This window comes from Vombatus ursinus, unplaced genomic scaffold, assembly GCF_900497805.2.
Source record: "Vombatus ursinus unplaced genomic scaffold, bare-nosed wombat genome assembly UNPS02015358.1, whole genome shotgun sequence".
NCBI lineage: Eukaryota > Metazoa > Chordata > Mammalia > Diprotodontia > Vombatidae > Vombatus > Vombatus ursinus.
This window is the reverse complement of record NW_020955136.1, coordinates 603,517-628,413: the sequence shown is the minus strand read 5'-3', so window position 1 is coordinate 628,413 and position 24,897 is coordinate 603,517. Positions and strand designations below refer to the sequence as shown.

Genomic DNA, 24,897 nt, shown 5'->3' with positions numbered 1-24,897 from the left:
TAAGCATCAAGAAACCACAGGCAAAAATAACAATTCCTTTCACCCAAACCATTCTGATGTCTGTGTGTCTAGATGGCCCTCATTATCACTGCCAACTTCAGGCCTAGCAGCTATAAGCACTATTTGAGACCAGCTGGGCTTTTTTTAAGGAGATCCTGTTTTGCTCTCAAGTTTGCTGACATGCAAAGGGGGTACCAATAGTTTGAAATAATAAAATTCCCTAAGACTCTTGAGAACATCTTCACAGCATACTTGGATGCTGGACATCCACCAGAAAGGCACATGCACGCCTCCCCCACCTACCACAGGTCTTGGCTTTCACAGAAACAGTGTCAAGTAAAAACTACACTAGAGGGAACAATTCGCTGCACAGGTGTGTTCTTAGTTAAAGGTGCAAGACTGAGCCGTGTGACAGAGACAAGGGCTTTGGGACGAGTATGTTTATCAACCTTAGGGTCAAATACCATGGGTCATGACAACACTAGGCACATGTACACACATGTATGCATACACATACACATATATGTGCATGTACATACTTTATGCATGATCTGGTCAAGTTCTCAAATTATTACTTGCACTGGTGCTTAGTGGCTGGAACTCAGTGCTATAGGACTAGGTTTTTTAAATGTAAGTACTTCTCTTATTTAGCTAATCATTGACTTTGATTTGTGTACTTATCTTTCTCAGTTATTCTGGGGACCTCAAAGCACTTAGGAATTTTCCAAAATTCTCCTCTTATATTATATCACCATAGCACTAGATTTCATGTGAATCTACTATGGCAGACAAGAATTGTTGCTGGCATATTGTGTTTATCCAATCCCTCTGTGGACAGGCCTGGAACTAAATTTCTGATATCATTTGCTTCAGTAGTAATAATAATTCGGCTCACATTTAAACTTTAGGTCTGAAAAGTACATATATTTACTTATTTGACCTTCCCAATAACCCTCAGAGAAAAGTGTTATTGGTGCTATCATTATTATCCCTGTTTTACAGATAAAGAAACTGAGGTGCAGTGAACTTCACTGACTTGAGTGGGTTCACATGCTAGTAAGTGTTGGAGGCCTCTGATGTAGGCTGACTCCAAGGCCAGCACTATATCCACTAGGCCCACTTTCTCAAGCATTAGCAACTTCTCTAGTTTACTGAATTCAAAAGGCACAGATAGCACCAAGTATAGGATCTGAGAATGTCAGAGTTAAAAGGGCCCAAAACACTCAAGTTGGATTAGGGGTGGGCTCATATCTCCTTGAACCCATTCCCCAAAAGGAACCCCCACTATACCACAGTAAAGTAGTGGGCATCCACTCTTGGCTTCAAGAGCTGACAAGGGGTGCCCTGTGCTTCCCAGGGCACCCCAAACTGCTCTAATGGCTTCAAAGGTTCTCCTGGTGTCTAATTGAAATTGGCCCATTTGCAACTTCTAGGTCATTAATCCTGGCTCTGTCCTCTAGTGCCCAATACAAGTTAAATCCCTCTTCTACACGACAGAGTTTCAAATAGTTGAAATTAGCTCTCAAGTTCCCTGAGTTTTTTCTTCCTTCCCCACTCCATACCATAAACATGCCCTTCCTACTATGGACCTGCTATGTGCCAGGCACTACGCTGGTCACTGGCGATTCCAAGACAAAATGGAAACAGTCCTTGCTCACTGTTCTGATCAGCAGTCGCAGGATCATAGCTCTAGAAAGCACACAGAGGCAGAATCTGAATCCAGCTCCTAACTAAAAAATCAGTGCTCTTCTAGCTGGGGGAGACAACACGTATGTTGTTGTATGAGACATGTAGGTACATAAGTACGCACACAGAGATGTTCTCAGAGCTCATTTCTCACTTGGCTGTGCTACTTAGGATCTTCTCTGACTTTTCCACCACGCCCGCTGGTTGGGCACCTTTCCTAGCTGTACCCCGACCCGATCTCCTACTTTTCAGCTATGAGCTCCTTGAGGACACCGACTGTCCTTTTTCATACTTACATCCCCAAAGCTTAGCACATTGCCTGGCACACAGTAGATCCTTAATAAATGTTTATTGACTGACACGTACATATAGTAAGGAAATGGAAAAGGCACCTAAGGCGATGAAGGTAAGAGTGGCTGGACCTAAGTACATTCCAACTGTCTCCACTGTTTCTTAATTTCAAAAAAGCTTCTTAATAATAGCTAGCATTTAGATAGCAGTATTCAAATATTATCTCATTTGATCCTCACAATATGCCCTGAGAGGTAGATCCTATTATGACAATTTTACAGATGATGAGATGGAGGAAGAGAGGGGTTAAGTGAATTACCCAGAGTCACACAGCCGACAAATGTCTGAAATCGGATTTGAACTTAGGTCTCCCTGAGTCCACTCTGGCACCACCTATTGCCTCTTCTTACTTCATTGATCAAAATGCAGTCATGAAGGCTCCCCTCAGACAAGGTACCTCTCATGAAAAGAATGCAAAGATCCATTACAGATCCGTTACTGACTGACCCATTGAGTATGGATACAAAGCAAGGTATTAAACAAGGAGCTATACCATCAGCCTAAATGTGTCCTCTAGTGTTGTGGGAGATGTCCTGGGTAAGACCTGCCAAAGAAAAATCATTCCTTTTGATAGTGAGGGTCTCCAAATGTTGACAGTTAACATTGTACTAAATGCATCAAGCCCTACATTTGAAACAAAGGCTCATCTTTTACCTTCAGAATTTTACCACACCAGCGTGGGGCGCCCTCTCTGTTGTTAGATGAGATGGTGCTAATCTTGTCATTAGCAGAGTTTGTCAAGGAGCTTGCTTGTGTCTTGCTTGATGTTGACTCAAAATAGTTCTGACCTTTAGCCAGCAGTGCTGAAAACACCATTAGTCAGCTTATAATAAGCTCAAAAGGAAGAGAACCAAATTTGGCATCATCTGGTCCAATTCTTAGTCATTTCTGCTCAAATGCTCCGAAAGTCATTTTTATACCACAGCCTTTTCAATCTGCCAGCAGTGAAGTATAGAGTCAGATCACAGGTTTATAGGATTTAGAGGTAGAAGGAAATTTACAGCTGGAAACTGAGATCCAGAGGGGAGAAGGGAGAAGGAAGACGGACCATGCCCAAGGCCACATGGAGCAGAGGAGGAAGGCAAACCCAGGCCGTCTCCAAATCTACTGCTTTTATTTGGATTGATTAGCATTCTGACCGGAAAAATAATCCAGGGCTTCAGCTCACTGATAGCCTTGGTGTAAGGAAAGGGCCTCTTGCCAGCATGAAGGCCCCCAGACATTGCTTTTTTCCAGAATAACTCCTGATCCCCAGGACTTGGGCACCTGCTTCTTTGGCATTCCTGCCACCACTAGGTTTTCTACCTGGCATCCCCTGTCAAATCTGATGCAGGTTTTCAACTTCTCCTTTTCTCTGATATCTCAGAAACAATACCATAGTATTTCTGTAGGTTTGGCAAGGATTTTTGACTACTGGCCACTCTAGGAAAAATAGATAAGAGTTTCAAATAAAAACCCCAAAAGACAAATGATGAGAAATCTTACAAATCTCTATAAGAAGCTCTAACTACATCCCAGCTATTTACTGAGATGGAAAGTGGATTCATTCGGCAAGCAATCAAGCATTTCTTAAATGCCCACTCAGTGGGTGCCTGTCAGACACAAAAGACAAAAACCAAGCACAGTCCCTTCTCTCCAGGATCTGACTTTACATTTGACTTATATTCACTATTTGAAGCTTTCTGCCTTTCACTTTCTATATATACCCTATCTTCCCTTTTCCTCCTCTTCTCAAGTAAAGGCGTTCCATTTCAACTTTCTTCACTCAAATGCATCATTTCTGTCCCCTGAAGAACAGCTCTAACCTCCTCTAGAATTCACTGACCTGCATTGCTGCCTACTGCACAGCTGTTATACTCACTTTGGCTTTCCTTTATCCACTGATAATGAGTGTACCTACACTGGGACTGATCTCTTGGGAGTCAGTCAGACCTAAGGCATGTTGGCGTCTCCTCCTTTTATCCCCAGGGCTGTAACTCATTCGTTTTCCATACCCTTGATAAGAAAATTCCAACTTCGGTACACACACACACACACACACACACCCTTCTCTCTCACCTGAGAGCCTTTTTAACCATTATTTCCCCAAAGTGGGTCCCCACAGACCAATCCTCAATCAGGGGCAAAATTTTACCAATCTACATTGGTCTAAGGAAGCTAGGTGGCACAGTGGGTAGAGCTCTGGATTTAAGAGTCTAGAAGTCCTGAGTTTGAACTCTGACATAACTTACCAGTTATGTGAGGAGGGGCAGGGGGTGGCAGAAATAAGCATTTATATAGCACCTTCTATGTGCCAGGCACTGTGCTAAGCACTTTATAAATATCTCATTTAATCTGGGCAAGTAACTTTTTCAGCCTCAGTTTCCTCAATTGTAAAAAGGGGGATAATTATAGCACCTATTTCACATGGTTGTTGTGAAGATCAAATTAGATAACATATATAAAGTGCTTTGTAAACCTCCTCCTCCTCCCACCACCACCACCATGCCAGTTTTACCACCAAAAACCCATATAACAAATTCGCAGCCCAGCTCTGCTATTTATGGGCTTTCGGTTGCCTTCTCCATAGAATACAGAAGTTGGACTTGATGCCAGGTCCTGTCCAAGTCTGAAACTCTCTATTTTAAAAAAATGTACCCCAAGGAGTCCATCCTATCTACAGCAAAATATTTCTAGCAGCACTTTTTATAGTAGCAAAGAATCCAAAACAAATAGATGCCAATCCATTGGGGAATGGCTAGAGAAAAATTGTGGTAGATGAATATAGCAGAATATCACTCAGTCATAAGAAACAGTGAATATAAAGGATACAGAGAAGCATGGGGAGTCTTACACAAACTGATGCAGAATAAAGTAAGCAGAACTGAGGAAAACAATATCCACAATTTAATGCAACAGTGTAAACAGAAAGAACACCCTGTACCCCAAAAGCCCATAAGTGAACACTGTATAATTATAATGACCAAGCTTGTCCTTAAAGAAAGGATGAGAAAATGTACCTACCTCCCCTTTCTGAAGAAGTGGGACATTTGGAGACTTCCTATAACTCAGTCTAAACTTAGGTTAGTTTTTTTCTGAATTGTCTTTTCCCCCCTCTGTTTTATTCTTTATTACAAAGGGATGGCTTACTAGGTAGGAGAGAAGATATATTTCGAAACGTAAGTGATCTAAAAAGAAAAGATTATCAATCAAATTGAAAATAATTTCAAAAAAGTTTGCAAATTAAATCAAATTTGGTAGATGGACTAAGTAAGGAGCCAAATAATTGACTTTTCTACTCTTTAAATTTTAAGTAGTGGGGGGATGCCACGCAGACCTGGCTTAGCTCTCAAGAGCAAATTTGCCCAACACCATTGAACAATCTTCACTGACCTGTATTCTTGTTTCCAGAATTTTTTGCAGATCTGGATTCACTGATGGGGCCTTTGACGCAACACAGCACAATGACCAACCTGGTTCGTTACATCCGCCAAGGACTGCACTGGCTTCGCCTGGAAGCCCACCTGTCCTAATGGCTGAGCCGTCATCTTCATCATCCCATAGTTCTACCTCTACCAGCATTCTGACGATCACCGGTGGAACTTTGCTCATTTGGGAAACATTTTTGAATTTACGTGTTCGTTCTTATGCCTCTTTTGATAGCTGTGGGAAGCAGGAGTCAATCGATATAAGTGGACACTACATCTCCAGAGTAGCATATGTTAAGTTATCTAGCTATTGTGGGTTATTTTAGCTACATATTTCCAACCATGTACCCATTATATGCTTTATAGAATACTACATTCCCCGCAGTCTTGTTTCATGTCCACACTGCCTAAAACTAAAAATGGAAAGAAAGCACTTTGTGAAGATGACGGATTCCCAAGAAATAAAGCATAAATGTCTTACATATGTATAAGAAGAGAATTTAGACACAGACAACTTGCAGAGATGAAAATTTTATAAATCATATAGCTGTCCCCCAAATCTAAACTCATATGAGCCAGAGGAAAAAAAAAGCCTTTCACTGCTTCATTACTGGTTAGGATTCATGGCTGAGGTCGTGTGCTCTTCAATGACAATTTTCATTGTGAAACTCCCTGGGGAGATGTCCCAATAATATCTAAGAACCAACAGTGTTAGAAGACAAAGCAACACACCAATGCCACTCTAAAGATGCTAACCAGTATGCTATTAGAGGGTTTGTTTGGTTGCCTTTTGTTTTCATCACCTGTCCTAATTCTCTGCTGTCAAATTAGAATAGTAAAGAACAAAACAAAACAAACAAAAAAAAATGATAGGAGAGAGGGGCGGCATTTGTTTTGAGTGGTTTGGGCAGTCTGCTGGCACATTCCCTTTCCATTCTGGGACTTGACAAAGTTTTAATCTTTCCCTAGACTTCCCTTGAAGAAGGGCTCTCCTTGACAGGAGAGCTTGGTTTAATATATACATATATATATATATGTATGTATGTATGTATGTATGTATGTATGTATGTATGTATATGTATGTGTGTGTGTGTATATATGTATGTGTGTGTATATGTATATATACACACACATACACACACACACACACACACATATATATATATATATATATATCTCAACGGGAGGTGCAAAATCTAATGCTACACTATAGACATGGCTACTGCAGATGGGAGCCATCTGGAGAGACCTTGAACCAGTAATTAACCCTGATAGTACCTGCTTTAGAGCCATTGCTCATATTCTGTTGTCAGGTTGGCACTCTTTCATGAAATAGATGACAAAATCCAAATTTTCATTACCTAGAAGTAATACTATACTGTTTGATGACCTATGGTCTGAATCCTCTACTTGGCCCTATCAGCTCCCTAAAGTTCCCATTGTTATATGGGTATTTTTGCTGATTTGCCATATGATCAATTGGGGTTGATTCCATTCAAGTCTACACCATCATGAAACAATTCAGAGGTAATCCCAAAGGAAATTACAAATGATCTAAGTAATTGTGGGCCCTTTTTTTTGCTTTGAAGGGAAAAAAACATGGGTTGTATGGTAATACTTTATATAGTGGTACATTTAAGAAAATCCTGGAGATCTCATCACCAAACATGTCACTCAATTTGGCCATGTTTCCCCATCAATTACAACTAACCATCCCCACCTTTTACTATGCTTAAAATTGAATTTATATCCAAAAATACTGCAGTGAAAAATTATGCTCCATCTCACCACACACCTATGAGGTATCATCCAAGCATTAGCTAATCATGACTGCCTCCTAATGCAAAACCCAGAAAACCTTTAATCTGCTGTTCACTAACTTACAGCCAGATTTTTTTTAAATATGTGATTTCAAATCTGATCTTAAATATTGGGGATGAGAAGAGTTAGGGAAGGCACATTCAGAATGGTATTTTTCTGGAGGTAGGGACACACAGGTGTCTGCATTGTAAGAAAACCAGCCTGATGATCTCGTGAGGATTTGAGTTTCCCATCTATCGGCTCTGTGCAATGCAAAGCCATTGTCTAGACCTGTACATTCAACACAGACAACTGTAACCCAAGACTACCGTGGACCACTAAACAGAGACTTCTCAAAATTTAATCTCCACAAACACCACAATACAGTGCCGGGGGCAGTTTCTCAAGGAAACTTACGTATTAGCTTTCCCCTGGCTCTTGTAGAAGAAAGATTCACCTCTGATTTCAGGGTATTTTCATCTCTCCTTGACATACAATAGGTAGGAGGTGAAGAAATCTTCTGCCTGATTTTGCCACCTCCAGTGGCTAAATTTCAAGGCTCTGCCAACAGCAGCAGCAGCAGAATCCTAAAGTCTGACAGACGAGCTTAGGCTTAGCAGCCAGATCATACCTGATCAGTCTTGCTTCAAAAACAGTTTAGTGATCAACTAAACCTGGAGGGTGAACCACTTTCTTACCCAGAGGGGATGACGCTTTTGGTTTCGTCGTTGAGGATTCGTACTGGTTTATCATTTGCAATGTGATGGCTAGAGTTTGTCTGTAATGTGTCTTAGTTATGGAGACATTCCAAGGTTGGCCATGTTGATGTGTTAAGTGCATTTCCACAGCTCAGACACTCAGGAGAGAATAGAGCCTGGGGTCCCTTCTGGTGATGGTGGAGAGAAGTCCTATCTCCTTAGCTATTTTGTCTTGTCCCTTCTTTAACAACAGAGGAATGTCTCCAGAGCAGCATCATGGAATCTACTTCCACTGACAGGCATAGTTAGGAAAGCCAAGCATTTTCTGAGCTCCATCAGTGCTAATACAGAGAGATCCCAACCTTCTTCTCTATGAGTACCACCCAGTCAGGGTCCAATTCCCTCTGTGATAATCCAAAATACCATTAGTGGCAATGTGAAAAGTTTCTGTTAGGCTGTAGGCCTGGATATCATTTGCATTAGCTACCAAATTTGTTAGTGATGTTGTCATTTTACTGTATCAGTGTGGTAGGTAGGATTATTTTGAAAATAACTTACAAGTACGATACTAAGGATAGAAATTTTGCCACTAGGTATGTTGCCAGCCAGCCTGTAGACTGCTAATCACTTAACAATTTGATTGAGAAAACAGTGGTCTTTTTTCTGATTGGGTGACACCATTGCAAAGGTAGATTAGTTGTTGCTAGTGGGAAAAGATTCAAGCTTAAGGTCCCCTTTTTTCCATCAGAGTAGAATGATGCACATCCTCAATCAGTGAGCAAGTGGCTAAATTAGAGCTTTTAGTGAAATTGTGTTTTGATTACACTTTGGGACATTCTATCACTGAACCATGCATATCCCATTCATTCATACCATCTTAGCTGCTTTGAAAAGATTTTTGATCATCTTTCCTGCCACAGATTTCTGATGTTTTATTAAAATTCCCCTTCTGGAGGGGGTGTTGGAAAGTGATTTTTAAATCATGAATGGAGTTCCTAGGGGACCTAGTTACCAAATAACCAACTTCTTAACAGACACAGGGACTGCATGACCTCGAATCAGTTGTTTGCCCTCTTCGGGTCCTTTTCGTCATCATTGAAACTACAAAGGGAGTTGGATCAGGTGGTTCTCTCTCTAGGGCCCCTCCTACCTCTGTGTTTCTGGGTGAAGGAGCTGGCATTTGATGACCCTTTGATTCAAACACTGGGTCACTACCATTTAGAACCCTATACATACACACAAAACAATCCCTCACATTGAATTACAATGAAGTTAAACCAGTTGCTTGATGAAAGGCAGCCTAAACAACTGGCTGAATGATAGATTTTTTTTTTCCTTTTTGCACTTCAACTGATACTACCTTAACACAGCCTTATTTGCATACTTAAAATCAAATCATTTTCATTGGGATTAGCAGTAGAAATAGCATCTGCATATTTGACCAGGTCAAACAGGTAGGTGAGTAGATCAGCTAGTGTCAGATGGCAGTTAGAGCATCTGATCGTTTAGGGTAAATAAAGAGAGCTGTCCACCTCCCTTTCCGTTTTCCACCTCATAAACATGGAAGCCCTCTGAAAATACCATTCCGTTTTTCGCAGTAATCAGACAAGTAACTGAAGATTGCATTTTGTGCATATGAGGAGAATGGGGTGGGGGGAACCCTTCTGAGCCAGATTGCAGTTGGGGGGAAGGGGGGGGAGCCCCTCTGAGCCAGAGGGGGGGGGGGGGGGGGGGGGGAAGCTTTGTGAGCCAGACTGCAGTATTTGCCCCATTTGGATCCTGACAAGCAGGGATAATCAAAACCTTCATATGAAGTCCATGCAAAGTCAGGGGACACTGAACTGCATTTTCAGAATCATTATAAATAATCATTCTTGTAAGAGATTGAAGCTTTTCCATTTTATCATCTGTGCAGTGTAGAAAAGCAAGTCTTTGATAAAATTCATTTAAGATGCCAAATGCATATTGGCTATTGAGTAGTACTCCTTACCTTACTCCCAGCCTCAGTGGAAAACTTGGCTTTTGACTTTTTCCTTGACCTTAAGATGGGAGCTGGAAAGTGGGGGACAGGGGTGGTACAATCGGGAGGCCTTTAAAAACCCCAGCCCTCTCTACAAGATGGAAGAAAGGAGGACACTGAAGTACAAGTGAGCTTGTGTGACCCCTTATAAAAAGTGGCTAATGAAAGTTTTCAACCTAGGAGCCCTTTCACGTCGATCCTATTTTCGTCATCTGCCAGGCCTTGTATTCTTTCCTCAGCAATTTGGGTTTAAGCTGGAACGGGTAGAGGGGGAAGGGGGGAACAAAGTCCCCAGACTTGGTGCCTTAATAAGAATCTTAGATGCTCCCTACCTATTTGGTTCTTAACTAAATTAAACCACTGGGCTGATGGACAGGAGAAATCCCAGTGCCTGCTTGCCAAGGAAACACAGTATCCAACAGCCAAATCCAATCACCTTTTGGTACTCAGTCAACTGGATTCCCTTCTACAATGCTAGGGTCACCTAAGGACCTACCAGAGAAGCAAGTCTCTGTCAAGTAATCACCTAGTAGGAGACACTGAAACAAGCTAAACTGGAATTATTCTTCCTTCTCTCCCAGCCTGGTAGACGGGTTTTTATTCAAAATAGTGCTCCCAAACTCAATCAGCAAGGCCAGTGACTTTCCCACACGTGCATATGGATCCATGTCCGCGCTGTAAGATTGATTTTAGAGAGCCACAGACCAACAGAAGTTGGTGTTTTACCTTATAGATGACTCACTTTTTCTATATTTTCCTAACTATGGGAGTATTTTTGATCTTCTGGTTTAGTGAGGTAGGTACAACACAGACATCAGGACCCTAGGAGGAAAGAGGGCATGGCAAGACAGAAGAAAGCCTCCGTTAGCAGACAAAGTAGGCTGAGTCACAGAAACTCACCCTGTGGTTTCCTGCTTCTAGAGTGAGGAGCGGCAACAAGTTCTCAAGTCATCTTGGTCAGAATCACAACGGGGTCAGTGGGGAGATGGGTGGGTAGTCCTTGTTTTGGTTGGGTTTATTTTAATTTCTAGAGTATCACTTCTAACTAGACATAATAGCATAAGCTAATATTTATTATGTTTTTCCTATCAACATGGACATTTAGTACTTATCACCCCGGACCCCTTTGTTGTTTAATTATGCTTTTCCTTTACTGATTTAGAAATCTGATTTCCGTACTCAAATTCCAAAAATTAAGAAATATCTACTGGCTAGCCTACACCTGAATTCCAACTCTAATCTTTCCTACATCAATTAAACTCATCATATTCAGAAACTCTGATAAGGACTAATGTGTTCTTCTAGTTAACATCAAAAGAACGAAGACTTTTGGCTATAACGTTAACCATTGATCAAGAATGATGTCTTCCTCATTCTGACCTCTCATTCACTCAGTTTTCCAACACACGCAGAGTACCCATGACACCCAAGGCAGCAGTATATAACAGCTAAGTCCTCTGCCCTTGAGGAGCTCACCATCAGTATTTAGCCCTGGGGAGAGTGTGAAACCCAAACTTCAGGGTCCTCCCTTTCCTAAGGATTCTCCTCCAGCTCTTTTTTCTTAATGGAGTATTTCAGTGCCTGGATTTAGGCTGTTGGCATAATAGCTTGCAGATGAACTCAGTCCCTCAGCAGTAGATGGATTGGCTTGCATAGACACAGCAAGCTACAAGTGTACAAGGTCATCAAGTCCATCTTTTGTGTTTCAAAGCAAGACAGTATCCACACAAGAGTCTTTAATCTTGCTCTTCACCTATAAATCTTACAAGTGCAATTCTTTCTAAAGATCCAAACCCTAGAGTCTTTTTTAAACCCCTTTCCTTCCCAGAAAACTCTGTCCCACTGGATATTTCCAAAAGAGAAATTTGCAGCTCAAATCCTTCATACTTTTTTGGATCCTGCATTTGCTGCTTTTAATTCTTGACAGCGTTCACTGGATTAATGCTTTTAAAGACTGTTTGATTTAGCATCTTCCTCAGATAATATGAATATGGCACAAGTGAATTTGGCAGAGATACCATGAAGACAAATGGTCCCTGGGATCAAAGGGTACGTAAACCCCTTCACTTGGCAAACGTGGGCTGTTTAGTGACATTTCCCCAGTGTCTGATGAGAGATATCGGAAGAACTGTTGTTTCTTTTTCTTTTTGGACAAATGCCTAGGTAAATGTGAGTTTATGAGTTGTATTTCATTCATGCTTCTAAGGGTAACAGGAAAATGAGAAGTAGACGTGTCCTGATTTCAAACACGCCAGTCACAGCTCCCGAAAAATTGCATCATATCACAGCATAAATGCAACTTCATTGCATTCATCTGTCCCATTTTAGAGCTCCATGGCACAGTGTTGTACCGTTGTGACTTTAATTTGGAGTGACGGACGTGGCTGCTGGCCAAGAGGGCAGGATTTGTCGATGAGTTTGAGTTGGACATCCAGCAGTAGCCAATCTCTTTAGTTTCTTGTAACCAACCTAAATCTGAATGGTAAAATTCCGTCCAGGAAATCTGCTGTTTTGTTGTTGTTGCTCGTTGTTGCTAGTTGTTGTTGCTGTCGCTGTTGTTATCGTTGTTTTTGCTTGTTGGGTAGAAGAGTATTTTAGTTAGTAAAAAAAAATTCCCCAGCCCCTAATTCCTTTGGAAAAGGATGTCATCTAGGGTACTTGGTAAAGCCACGTGAGACAGGCTGCTGCTGCCTATCAGTGAAACACAGACAGACAGTGCTCGAGCTCCAGCGTTCCCTCCCAGAGGACGCGTGGGTCCTTTGTGGCTGTGCCCTTGCACGCCTAGGTATTCACAACTGGAGGGAAGGCTAGTTAGAAATTATTTTGGACTGTATGTTTTCATAACATACTTTATGTGCTAATGCTGTTTTACAAACTCTACTAGAATCTATTTTCTCATAACCAAGACATCGGATTCCGAATCTGTAAGCCCCGGAGATTTGGGGGCTCTCTCCTGCCTGGCTCCTCAGTCTGGATGTTTAGTTTGGAACTCCGAGGCCCACCGCAGCTTCTCTCTCACACTCGGAGGATTTGCTAAGGTCAGCACTAGCCTGTGTGTGAGGAGCAGAAGGCTAATTTCATTGTGCTGTAATGATGACAGGGCACTGTCACTATTCTCTTGTTCTCACTTCTTAGCGCATTTCGGGAAGCAGGCATTCTTCAGGTGATTGAGTGTCACTGAAAGTACGCATTCAGCTCCAGGGATGCAAATGGAAACGTCTCTTTTCCCATCCCTATGAGGTGAGGACACTCACCAACAAATGTGATCCTGGGGAATTGCTCCCATGGTATTTCAAACAACAACTTGTGTTCAGCTTGCTATTTCTATGCTATTGTTGGGCTGGATGTGTTGCTTTAATAGAACTTTCTCTTTCCCCAAACCCATTTCTTAGAAGGCTATGGACATACCACCACAGAAGGGCCAAAAGCAGAAATGGAAGCGATTTTCCCTTGGGAGCCCTTTGCCTGCTAGTGTGATTCTTTCTGTCCCCTGGGGATGGCACTGGCCTTTGTTGGAGAAGTTCACTTCTTTACTCCATACAAAGTTTCCAGGAAAACGGAGAAAACTAGAATGCAGGGGACATAGTCAGAGCATGCCAAGGGAACCCAGGCTGTGGAAAGCTGTCTCATTTGATGTCGTGATGTTGGAACTGGGATTGACCAGTGTCCACGATACCATCTCTAATATATACCCTGAGTGTTGTGTGTCACCTGGCCTGGTTACTCAAAACAAAGCCTCATGAAGTCTCAAAGGTCCTCAGACCAAAGTAAGATCCATTTCCACAATGATGTCACCCCAGGTAACCATTCAAATTAGAGGATCATTTCATAAGTTCCCTTTGAGCTTGAAATCTCATTTCAACTGAAGCCAATTTGCCTTCTGTTTTGTGCAGCTCTCCTTACAGCAATCCACAAGGTGTCTTTGTTCTTACCAAGCATGTGATTCTTGTAAAATTTTCAGTAAGTTGCACCATTTTGTACAGGCCAGGGTAACAGTTATAATGCCAAGCAATGACTACAGTGTTGTATAGTTATGCCGGTTGGATTTCTTTTGTTTCCTATGGATAAAATTGTTCGTGTTCTGCTTGGTTTGGGTCTTTCTTTTCAGCTTTGTGTTTCCAATGTGTTGCCCAGTTACACATTTTGTTTCCATTTGGTTCTGAATACAGTAATACTCTGTGTAAAAACATTTTCAATGTAGTTTTGTGATTTTTCCACACAGCGTCTCTGTATAAATAATATTGGCTAAGCTAGTGCATTGGTTTCTCTCCTAGAGGGATTAATTATCGTGCCAATGCATTGGATTATTTAAAAAGTTAAATAAAATTTCTATTAAAGCTTAATTTGCATTAGCCCTGTAACTTGCTGTCCTTACAGAGAAACCATCCCTCATTCCTTTGCACAGGTTGTGTTATTTCACGTTGTAATGCCTCCCCCCACTTACACAGACATCAGACTTTCCTCTGAAACACAAATGTCAGAACCAGACCACTCCTCCTCCCCCAGTGGCACCAACACCTTGGATATCTACCATCCAAGCCCAGGCCAGGATGGGGAAGGGGAAGAAAGGAAAGACTCTTACCATAAACTCCTACCCTTTTTCCTTTTCTACATGGTAGGGTAATGCCTCTGTGGTACTATTCGGGTTACTGTGCATGGTCCATAATGTTTTATTGCCTTCTGCTACCCACTCCTCCTTGCCCATACATAGGAGGGGGCAAGACTATTCGGGGATGGTGGCAAGCTCCAGCTCCTCTCACCTTAGATCCCTAGCAGAGAGTCCTGACCCTTTGCCACCCCACACTTAAGACACGGCATATCCCCAGCCAACATGAAGAGGGAGAGATGGGTGCCCAGGGTAGCATGTGCGTTCAGAGAGGGATATTAGTAGCATAGTGGAGAGACAGGCATTTAGAAAAGAATGGCAGAAGACACATAGCCCAGTAAGAAAGGCAAAACATTTTAGCAGAGAGGTCTTCACGAGGAAGCAAAATGTATGAATTCTAGGCTGGCTTCTAGTTATACAAGTTACTTATAATCTTTTCCATTCTTCTAAAAATTAGAAACATTCGTCTACTTCAATAAGATGGACAAATTTTGTATTTCCCCCTGTATGCACCAATCCTGAAGACAAAGCACTTGGATACAGTCTGTCCGTCCGTCTGTCTCCCTCCCTCCCCTTGTCTCCTTACTCCCTACACATACCCTGAGCATCCCACCAGTCTTCAGCAACAGCCTTCATTCTCCAAGGACGGTCAGGGTAATGGTTGAGGATTCTGAGCACTTTCATTGACACAAGGAAGGCAAGATCATTAATGTCCAGCATCTCCATGGTGGTTATGGCTTTGGGAAGAACTCTTTTAGCTCTCTGCCTCCTAGGATTTCACAAAAGTCACTGTAGATGAGTACTAGGCAACAGATTTTCCTAATGAAATTTGAAGTCTTGGGAATGGGGTACTAAAAGTGGTTTTGCTGCATTTCAATAGGACACAGATGGTAGGTATTTTGTTTCTGTAGGATCAAGTCAAATTTCTAAACCCTGTCCATAATACAAATCTGGGCTAGTTTCTGGAGGGTAATGCATCACAACACATTGCCCATCCTAATTTCTGGTATAATCCTTTTACATTTACATGGGTCCCAGTTCCCTTTACAATGCAGATTAACCAGAGGTCTACTGATTTCAAAAGCTATAGAGTCTACCTAAAGGGAAAACAGCCCAGCTGGCAGCTGCCTGTATGCATATCATCAGAACCACATCAGCCCATATTCCTCTCTTCCACCTTCCCACACTCCCTTTTAGGATAGTATTTGGGGGAGTGTAGAAAAGTATATGTATGTATGTGGTGGGTATGTGTGTAACTATGGGAATTGCTAAATAGAGCTATACAGGCCTAGAGCTCTCCTGAAAAAAATGCCCAGTATAGACCAGAGGTCAGAGCATTCTTTTCCATGACGGTTGTTTTTAATTCCACTTTTTGCAGCATTCCAGGGGGTTTCTGATTATCTCAAAGGGTCCTCTAAGATTCTCCAAATGCATTTTAATTTGCTTTCTTTTCAAAAATAAACTTATGCTATACTGGAAGACTTTGTTCATTGGTTTGTTTGGGGGAGAGCAGGGGAAAAGGTGGGGGAGGGCAGGGGAAAAGGTGGGAGAGGGCCTGAAAGTGAACAGCCAAAGGGTGCTCTGGGACTCAGGATCTAGCAGAGGGCCTTTTTCCCCAGGCAGACAGCAGTGATCTAGGCAGGCAGCCAAGAAAACAGCCTGAGTCATAGCAGCAGGCAAGAAACTGAGCTCCCAGTAAGTGCCGGTCCTAGGGACAGCAGCTCCTGCGGCTGTTTACTTCCAACTGCTGTCCAAATGGTTGTGGTTCAAATAGTAAATCCCTTCTCCTCCATAGAGACCAGACAGTTGTTTGGCCCAAGCACTGGCCAAATGTGGTACATATATGTAGTAGGAAAAGCCTTGGCCTGTGCATCCAAAGACCTGGAGGCTCCAGGCCCAGCTAGCCTTTCCCTCTTTGGGCCTCAGTTTATTTACCAGTAAACACACAGGGGCTAGGCTAAATAGGACCCAGGGCCTTCCCACAACAACCCTACATAAGAGAAAATGAAAAAGTTTTCCAGATAACAAAAAGAATCCTGTTTCTGCATTTACGAAAAGGCTTTAAGAAGTCTTTCTTTTTCTTAAGCAAATAATTCTCAAGTTTTCACTGAGTTGGGATGTTTTTGTTTTTTTTTCCCCAGGTCCATTAAGAAGAAGGGCAATGCTAGGAAAACTTACAAATGTAATAGCTCCTGTTGATAATAAAAACAAGTACAGGTGTGTGAGTATATCAATAGATGCCCCTCCAAAAGTGTTTGACAAGAGATTCTACTCATTTATCTTAAAAACACTAAAAAGCATAGGAATGAATAAACACATTGTTTCTTAATATGATGAGCAGCATCTGTCTGAAGCAAAGATTGAGCATTATTTTAGAGACTTCAAAAACATCTCACTGATGCCCTACAACCTCCCTGTGAGGTAAATACTATTTGTTTTGGGGGACCCAGGATTTCATTGGCCTGGTGAACTCTTTGGTGTAGAAATGTCCTCCACCAAAGCAGGCTAGTCTCAGTTACCTTAGCACTGAGAGGTTAAATAATTACCCAAGATTACCGGCTAGTGGGCAGCTAGGTGGCGCTGCACCAGATAGAGCACCAGGCTAAGAGTCAGGAAGACCCATCTTCCTGAATTCAAATCTGGCCTCAAACACTGACTAGCTGTGTGACCCTGGGCAAGTCACTTAATCCAGTTTGCCTCAGTTTCCTCATCTGTAAAATGAGTTGAAGAAGGAAATGGCAAACCTCTCCAGTATCTCTGCCAAGAAAACCCCAAATGGGGTCACAGAGAGTCAGACACAACTGAAAAAATGACTGAACAACAATAACAACCCGGCAAGTATGTCAGTCGTGTCTCCCTAACTCCAAGGTAAGCGCTTTATCCACTTTACCACGCAGGTCTATCCCAAATCTTTAAGATAAAACACTTTCAGATTTCATATATAGCTGTATAACATGCCACGCTCCCCATACCCATTCACACACATTAACACACTGCCCCCTTGTCTTACCACCACAGTCTTCAGCAATAGTCTTAATTCTTTCGGCCTCAGAGCTAAATACTGCAAGTATTCTTATTCCTATTTTACTAATGAGAAAACCAAGGCTTAGAGCTGTTAGGTGACTTGCCCATGGTCACGCAGCTACGAAAGGTAGGAGCAGAGACCTAATGTCTGGCATTCTTTCCACTGCACCATGCTTCCTCTTGATTGTCTCAAATATCCCAACCTCAGTTCTAACAATATGATTCAAGTACAGCCTGAGAAGTAATCACCAGAACAAGACAAGGAGTTCCTTGGGCCTGGCACCTTGGCTCCAGGCTACAGAAACTGGGAGAATCACCAGTGTCTCTACTCAAGTCCCTTCTCTCATAAAGGAAAAGCATCACTATGTTTCCCTTCTGCAAGCACACTGTGGGAGGTACCATGGATAGAGACCAAAATAAACCAGGCCCAGACCTCAGGAAACACACATTCTGCTGGGCTTTGGCTCCTGGATACCAAGATAAACTTCGATTCACTAAAGAATGAACAAAGCCATTGTCAAGGATCACTAATCACCCCTCCTGCTGCCAAATTTCACAAGGAAGTCAATAGTGCACTCAGTCAGACTACATGCTCCATGGCCACTCCAGTACCATCCCTATTCCTGATCTAACTTTGTTCTGCACTTAGTCACCACACCAGATTGATGCCATGATGATAATACCTTTTATTCTGCTCTTTTTCTGAGTTTGAGAATCACTTCTCTAATAGGAGTCCCAAGTGGCATTCTGAAGTCAGTTAAAATTCATTCTTTGAAAAGCCTGATATTTGCCTTTGACAATGTAATTCAAAAAAGTTAAGAGACTTGAATTACCTCTGTTGCAGTATCTTTCAAGGAATCTTGAACAATTTTTCTATATGAGTACTTTCATTCATTCATGTTTTCATTTCAACCCATGTTATAACTATATCAAAATAATTATAAAAATGAAAGAATATACCAAAGCATGAGGTCTGTAGCCAAAGCAATCCCTATGGGAAAATTTGCATCTCTAAAAATTTTCATTGACAAAAAAGAGGAAGAAGAGAGAAATAAATTGAGTATGCAACTAGAAAAGATATCTAGGAAATAAACAGACCTCCAAGCAAAAACAACAGAAATTCTGAAAAGCAAAGAAAAGCAAAATTGAAAACAAAAATATAAAATTCATCTTTTTGTTAAAAAAAAGAGACTAACAAAATAAGCAAATTAGTTCATTTTATCCCAAAAAGAAAAAGAGGAAAATCAAATGACCAAAATCAAAAATGAAAATGAGGGAATATAAAAAATTGTCAGAAATTATTATCAATTATATACCTACAAAACTAAAAATAAATTAAATAGATGAATACTTTAAAAAATATTAACAAATCAGAAGTAGCAAACCTAAGCATCCCAAATATTAGAAACTGAATGAGTTAATTTAATTTATAATTTTAAGTTAATTTACTCTTAACAGAGGGGAACTGCAGATACCAGATGAACTTATAGGAAAATTTTATTCAACAATCAAAGAACAATTAAACCCCATAGTACCTAAATTACTTGCAAAAGTAGAGATAATAGGTACCTTACTAAACTCCTTCTGAGATAAATATGGCCCTGATACCAATACCAGGGAGAGAAAAAGTAGAGAAAGAAAACTATGGATACCTTTAATGAACATTTTTGCCCATCTCAGGGTGCTCCTTGGGTCAAGGCTGTCCAGACCTAAGCTCCAAGCTGGCAAAGAGGTGGGAAGGGAAGCCTGACCTTGATCCAGCAATCCAGTTCCCTCAGTGTAGACATGAGGTGGCCCTTCAGAGGCAGCTTCACAGCATATCTTGCCACCAGGAAGAGGAGGCAGCCCAATGACCAGTGAATGGTTAGAGAAGGACCTCCCCCAGTCAGCCTTAAAGTGGGTAGGATTCCTTTAAGTTAGGGCAAATTAAAGGAAGGAGTAAATTAGTGCTGTTTTCTAGGTACATATGGTTTTTCTTAAATTGGTAATATTCTCTTACTCATTTTATTTCCTACATTTAATGGCAAATGCCTCTCTAAATTCTAAATAAGTGATGATTTTATGGCAAACAAACATCCATACTTAATTAAGTGGAAAGGGAGCCAATATACAACACTTATATATCCAAATGAGATTTACTGAAAAATATTATTTATAGCTCATAGAGGGTGAGAGACTGGGGATGTTATAAATCTTAATGAGAGGAGGAGGCAAAGTTTGACAGCAAACAAACACAAAACTTCCCAGCTATCCCCTTCTGAAAAGTAAAGATGAGTCATCTCTGATGTAATCAGTTATGCTCCACCAGTATTCCTTGCTTCCCAGCAGTTCTAGGGCAGTGACTGTTGGGAAAAGTCAAGATATTATCTGTTGCCTCTCCTTTGAATTCTATGCTTTGTGAATCTTGGAGCATTGTACCAAGTTGATGAAACTAAGGAGAAAAAACGAGAATGGGAGAGAAGAATACGGCTTACCTCACATGGGGCTATGCTCACATGGACATAGGTTTGCTACTAAGGCTCTGGCTGGGCTCTGCAAAATATTACTCCATAAATCATTTAAGCTTTAATAGCTTAAAACCGTACTAAATCATACACACACACACACACACACACACACACACACATGTTTACACAGGTAAACATTGACTCAGGTCGTTTTGTTCCACACTTCAAATATTGAGGTCTCTTACATCTATGAAATGGGTCAGTAGGCTAGAATAAGCCCTAAAGTGGAGGGCGGAGGGCAGGAGTGAGTATCCTCCCCATTAGTGTCCTCAGGGCGTCCTAGGGTCTCTGTCTTCTCCTAAAGGTCCCAAGTACAAAACATTTCCATTTGTCACTCTGAGAACTCTCATCAAAGCAGTGACCAATTCGGAGGATTGACAGGAAAAACATGCAGAAAGGTGAGATAATTATAGGTGTGCAATACATCATTCATTGTCAGGTAGGACAGATGCTTTTTGTTTGTTTTGTCTTAACTGCATTTTATCACAAGAGAATTTTATTGAGGGCAGAGGAGTTGTTGGGAAGGTACAACAATGTTTTGTTTTGTTTTTAAAGAAATATCAATAAAGCATTAAAAATATCCTTTAAAAATACAATGGTGACTCTGGGTGACCAAAAGGATGGTGATACCTTCAGCAGAAAGTGAGAAGTTAGGAAGAGGAGTTGGCAGAAATGATGAGTTCCCTTGTGGACAGGTTGAGTCTGAGACACTTCTATAACATTTGGGCAGAAAACTTCGATAAGATGAGGATGACAAGACAAGAATGTCCCGAACCTAGGTCTGAACCGGTGGCAATGGGGAAATGCATATGAAAATCACAGCAGCAGGAAAGTACACCACGCAGGCCCCCTTTTGCCAGCCCTTGGCACACAAAGTGGACCCTGAGTTTGTTTCGTGGATGTCTTCTCTATCCTTAGTCCTCTTCTCTCACTCTCTCCCTTGACAACTGTTTCCCATGACTTCAACTCTCCTCTCTACATCGATGACTGAAAAACTTGCTATTGAGAAAAACTTCATTCAGGAACTCCCAGTGAGTGATCCTCATTTGTGCTGTCAAACAAACCTTACCAGTTTGGCCCCACAGTCAGCCCCAAGAGCTAGCAACAAGAATAAGAGAGCTGAGATAGCTAAGGAAAATTTAAGGAAGCTACAAGATGGGGTGAAATTTGAGTTCCTCCCTGGGCCAAGTAACAGGTAAGTGTACATAAAATGCATGTTGGTCTCCAGAAGGGTGATTATGGAGTTATAGACAAGAAACATGATCTTAGGGCTTACAGCTGGGTTTTCAACATTGCTATCAAGTGAAGGAGGGAAGTTCAGAGCAGAAAGGTAGACTTAGGGAGTGAACGAATAGCTGGTAACAAGAGTGTTTGGGAATGGGAATGGGATTAGTGGAGCATCAACAGTTAAAAGAATGATGGGCTCTTGGCCAGAGATGGAGTGCATCGAATGAATGAGAGCTGGTAAAAAAAAAAAATGTGTGTGTGTAAGAAATATACACATATATGTATGTATATGTATTTGCCCAAAGGCTTGTAAATCTGATCGAGAATACGCTAAACTGAAATGAAGACAGACATGGGAAAAACTGCTCACAAATATCTACCAGGCCATTTATGATGGAAGAAAATATCAAAAGACAATTCACAAGCCAGGTAATAAGAGAGAGACAGCAATAAAGTCACTGGACTCAGATGGCCACACCCAAATGCACAAGAAAAGGTTGATAAACAGATTGAATTAGAGACATTAATGCAAGGAAGTAAATTTGATCTTGTATTTGTCCTCCAAATCTGACTTATTATAAACAATAAAATAGGATAATAATAAAAACTGACATTTATATAACACTTAAAGATTTGAAAAGCACATTCATTGGTTCATTTGAGGCAAAAAGCCCTGTAAAGTATTAGTTATTATTATCCCCATTTTACGGATGAGGAAACCAAGGCTATGAGAGAGTGACTTGCTGAGGGTTGCCCAGCTAGTGTCTTGGGTGACACTGAAATTCAAGTAAGTCTGATTCCAAGTCCAGAATGGTGTACCCTAGGTGCCAGATGCTAGAGATGCAAACATAAAAAGTGGGCCCATTCTTGCCCTCATGGAATTCCTTTTATTCTACCAGTGGAGGAGAGTGGGGGGACAAGATATAAAAATAAGCATATGCCAGACAAAGGAGAGATCCAGACAGAGTGGTCGAGGCAAATTTGATGGGAGAGACAGCTACAGAGAACACAGTCAGCTGGGGATGGGTATCATGGAAAGTGACAGCTTGGTTAAGCCTTGAAGGTTTTTGTTTTAATTTTCAGTTGTGTCTGACTCTCCATGACCCCATTTGGGGTTTTCTTAGCAAAGACACTGAAGTGATTCACCATTTCCTTCTCCAGCTAATTTTACAGTTGAGGAAATTGAGGCAAAGAGGGTGAAGTGACTTGTCCAGGGTCACACAGCTAGTAAGTGTCTGAGGCCAGATCTGAACTCAGGAAGAAGAGTTCAGTATATCCACTGCAGCGCCAACTAGCCGCCCAGATTTTATCATATAGCCACCAACATTGGCAAAGTTGTCAAAAAAAAAATAGTCAATGTGGAAGGAACTGTGGGAAGAGATCTACCCTAATATACTGTTGATGGACCTATGAACTGATCCAACCATTCTGGAAAACAGTTAAGAATTATGTTGTACAAAAAGCCTCTGAAGTAGTTAAGACCATTGGCCAAGAGACTGTACTGCAGGACATGTACCCAAAGGGGATCAAAGACAGAAAGGCATCATTGGTTATCAAAATATTCGTATGAGCTCATATGTGGTAGTAGAAAATTAGAAACAGTAGGTATCCCATCAGTCGGGGAATAGCTGTACACATTGTGGTATATGAGTGTAATGGAATGTTATCGCACACTAGTAAAAAATAACTATTGTAAGGAACTCAGAGAAACATGGGAAGATGTGAATGAATGGATGCAGAGTGGAGCAGGCAGAACCAAAAGAATAGTGGACACAAGGACTACTATAACGTAAGCAAAAAGATGGTGAACTCTAAATAACTGTAATGACCAATCTTGGCCCTAAAAAGACACAAGGAAACACCTCACTCTTGAAACTATTTAATTCTTACAAATTCCAGTAACACAACTCAAATGCCAGCTCGTCTCTGAAGTTTTCCTGTGTGACAGAATTGCCTTGCCTCACTGGACTTTCCAAAGCACTTTTTTTGGCACCATCCTGATGCCCTTTTCCTGTATGATACTGTATTGTGATATTTGTGCATGTCGTATCCCCCCAGTCTGTGAATTCCATTAGGGTAAGAAGTGTGTCTTATCTAAACCTTGTACTTTCTCTACCACACGGTTTAGGTTTCATAGGCACAGCACCCCACAAAACAAACAGACCATCACTTGTTGAACTGTTGAATTCAAGAACATTGGATTGAATTGGACCAATTGAAATCTGGTCACAAGGCCCTTCCTGGACAATTCACTGTTTACTGCCTCAGTTTACTCGTCCAGATTATTCCAGTGCTTAGTGGAGCATAATTAATGTGTTAAATTCATCAGTCAGATGAAAGTGACTAAAGAAATGCAGATTATTATTTTAAAATCTTGCTGCTGTCACTGGAAAATTTGCACTTAGTTATGAGAAACTGTGTGCCTGCCATCGATCAAGCCAAAATTCAATAACAATGCTTCAAAGCCACTAATTGGAAAATAACCACCTTGGTACTCACAATGCATGGATGGAGAATTACTGCCCTGGGAACTTGCCAGCCAGAATCAGCCAAAGAGATTTGCATTCACTGAAGCTCAGACACAGGGCTCTATCTGAAAACAAGAGGAAATGGTCCCCCCCCCCTCGCCCCCTCCCCTTGCTTCAAGTGTTATTATGGTCTGGCAGGAAGGGAATGATACTAGGCCCCATCCCCCTTTCCCTCACCACCCTGCGTAATGCAGTGTGGTAGTTGGTGGGCACTGGAAGCACACAGAAGCATGGAATGGGCTGAGGGGTCTTTTAGGGTGAAGAGGCAAGTGGATCTCTGTGCCAAAAAAATTTATATAGTCTCCAAATTAGCTGCATCTTCATCTGACATTTGTGGCTGAACTAAGGGCCTCTCCCAAGGCCATCTCCTCCATTTTGCATTTGTGGATAAGGAATACATGGTGTCCTCACCATATCAAGCTTCGGAAAAGGTCAAACAGCTGGCAAGAGTGACCTTTAAAGGCTTTCCAGACAGGCTGCAGAGTCCTTGCAAAAACAAAAAAAAAGCCACATTCCACCTAATGGGATTCTGGCAGAGCAGCTCCCAAAGAGGCAAAGAATGCTGGGCCGCTTCAAGGCCATTCCCCTTGCTTGGAGGCTTACCATGTTTTCCCCCACTCAATTCAATTTGCCAAACAGTTATTTTGCACCTGCTATGTGCCAGGTATCAGATTAGGCTAGGCCAGTCCTGAGAAAGCAACAACAGGAACAAAGTTGTCCCTTCCCCCAAAGAACTCAGAGGCTCTGGAGGAAAATAACAGGAACACAAAACAAGTACTACTTGGTGGGGAGGGGGAGGGTCAGGAAAAGCCTCTTAGGCAAGAATAGGGGTGGGGGGAGAGCAGAGAGGCTCCAGGTCTGAGGACAGGAAACCATGTTGAGCACGGACCACAGCAGGCAGCATAGGCCAAGGTGTGTCCCTGTCACTCCCAACAGATTGCCAAGATGGAGAGAAGCTCCCAGTATTCTCATTGCCTGTCACCTCCCCTCTTCATCTCTGGTTCCTGGGTTCCTTCAAGTCTCATCTAAAACCCCACCTTCTA

The 24,897-nt window shown here is 41.7% G+C and overlaps 1 protein-coding gene across 5 annotated transcripts in view; it reads left to right on the top strand.

Annotated features, from left to right (window-relative positions):
* AFF2 (AF4/FMR2 family member 2) overlaps positions 1–5,924 on the top strand; it is a 512,420-nt gene extending 506,496 nt beyond the window's left edge. For all 5 annotated transcript variants that reach the window (XM_027847190.1, XM_027847189.1, XM_027847188.1 and 2 more), the window contains one exon: positions 5,428–5,924. In XM_027847190.1, the coding sequence (XP_027702991.1) occupies positions 5,428–5,549 (122 nt within the window). In that variant the 3' untranslated portion in view covers positions 5,550–5,924. The remainder of the gene's footprint in view (positions 1–5,427) is intronic.
* Positions 5,925–24,897: the final 18,973 nt, after the last annotated feature.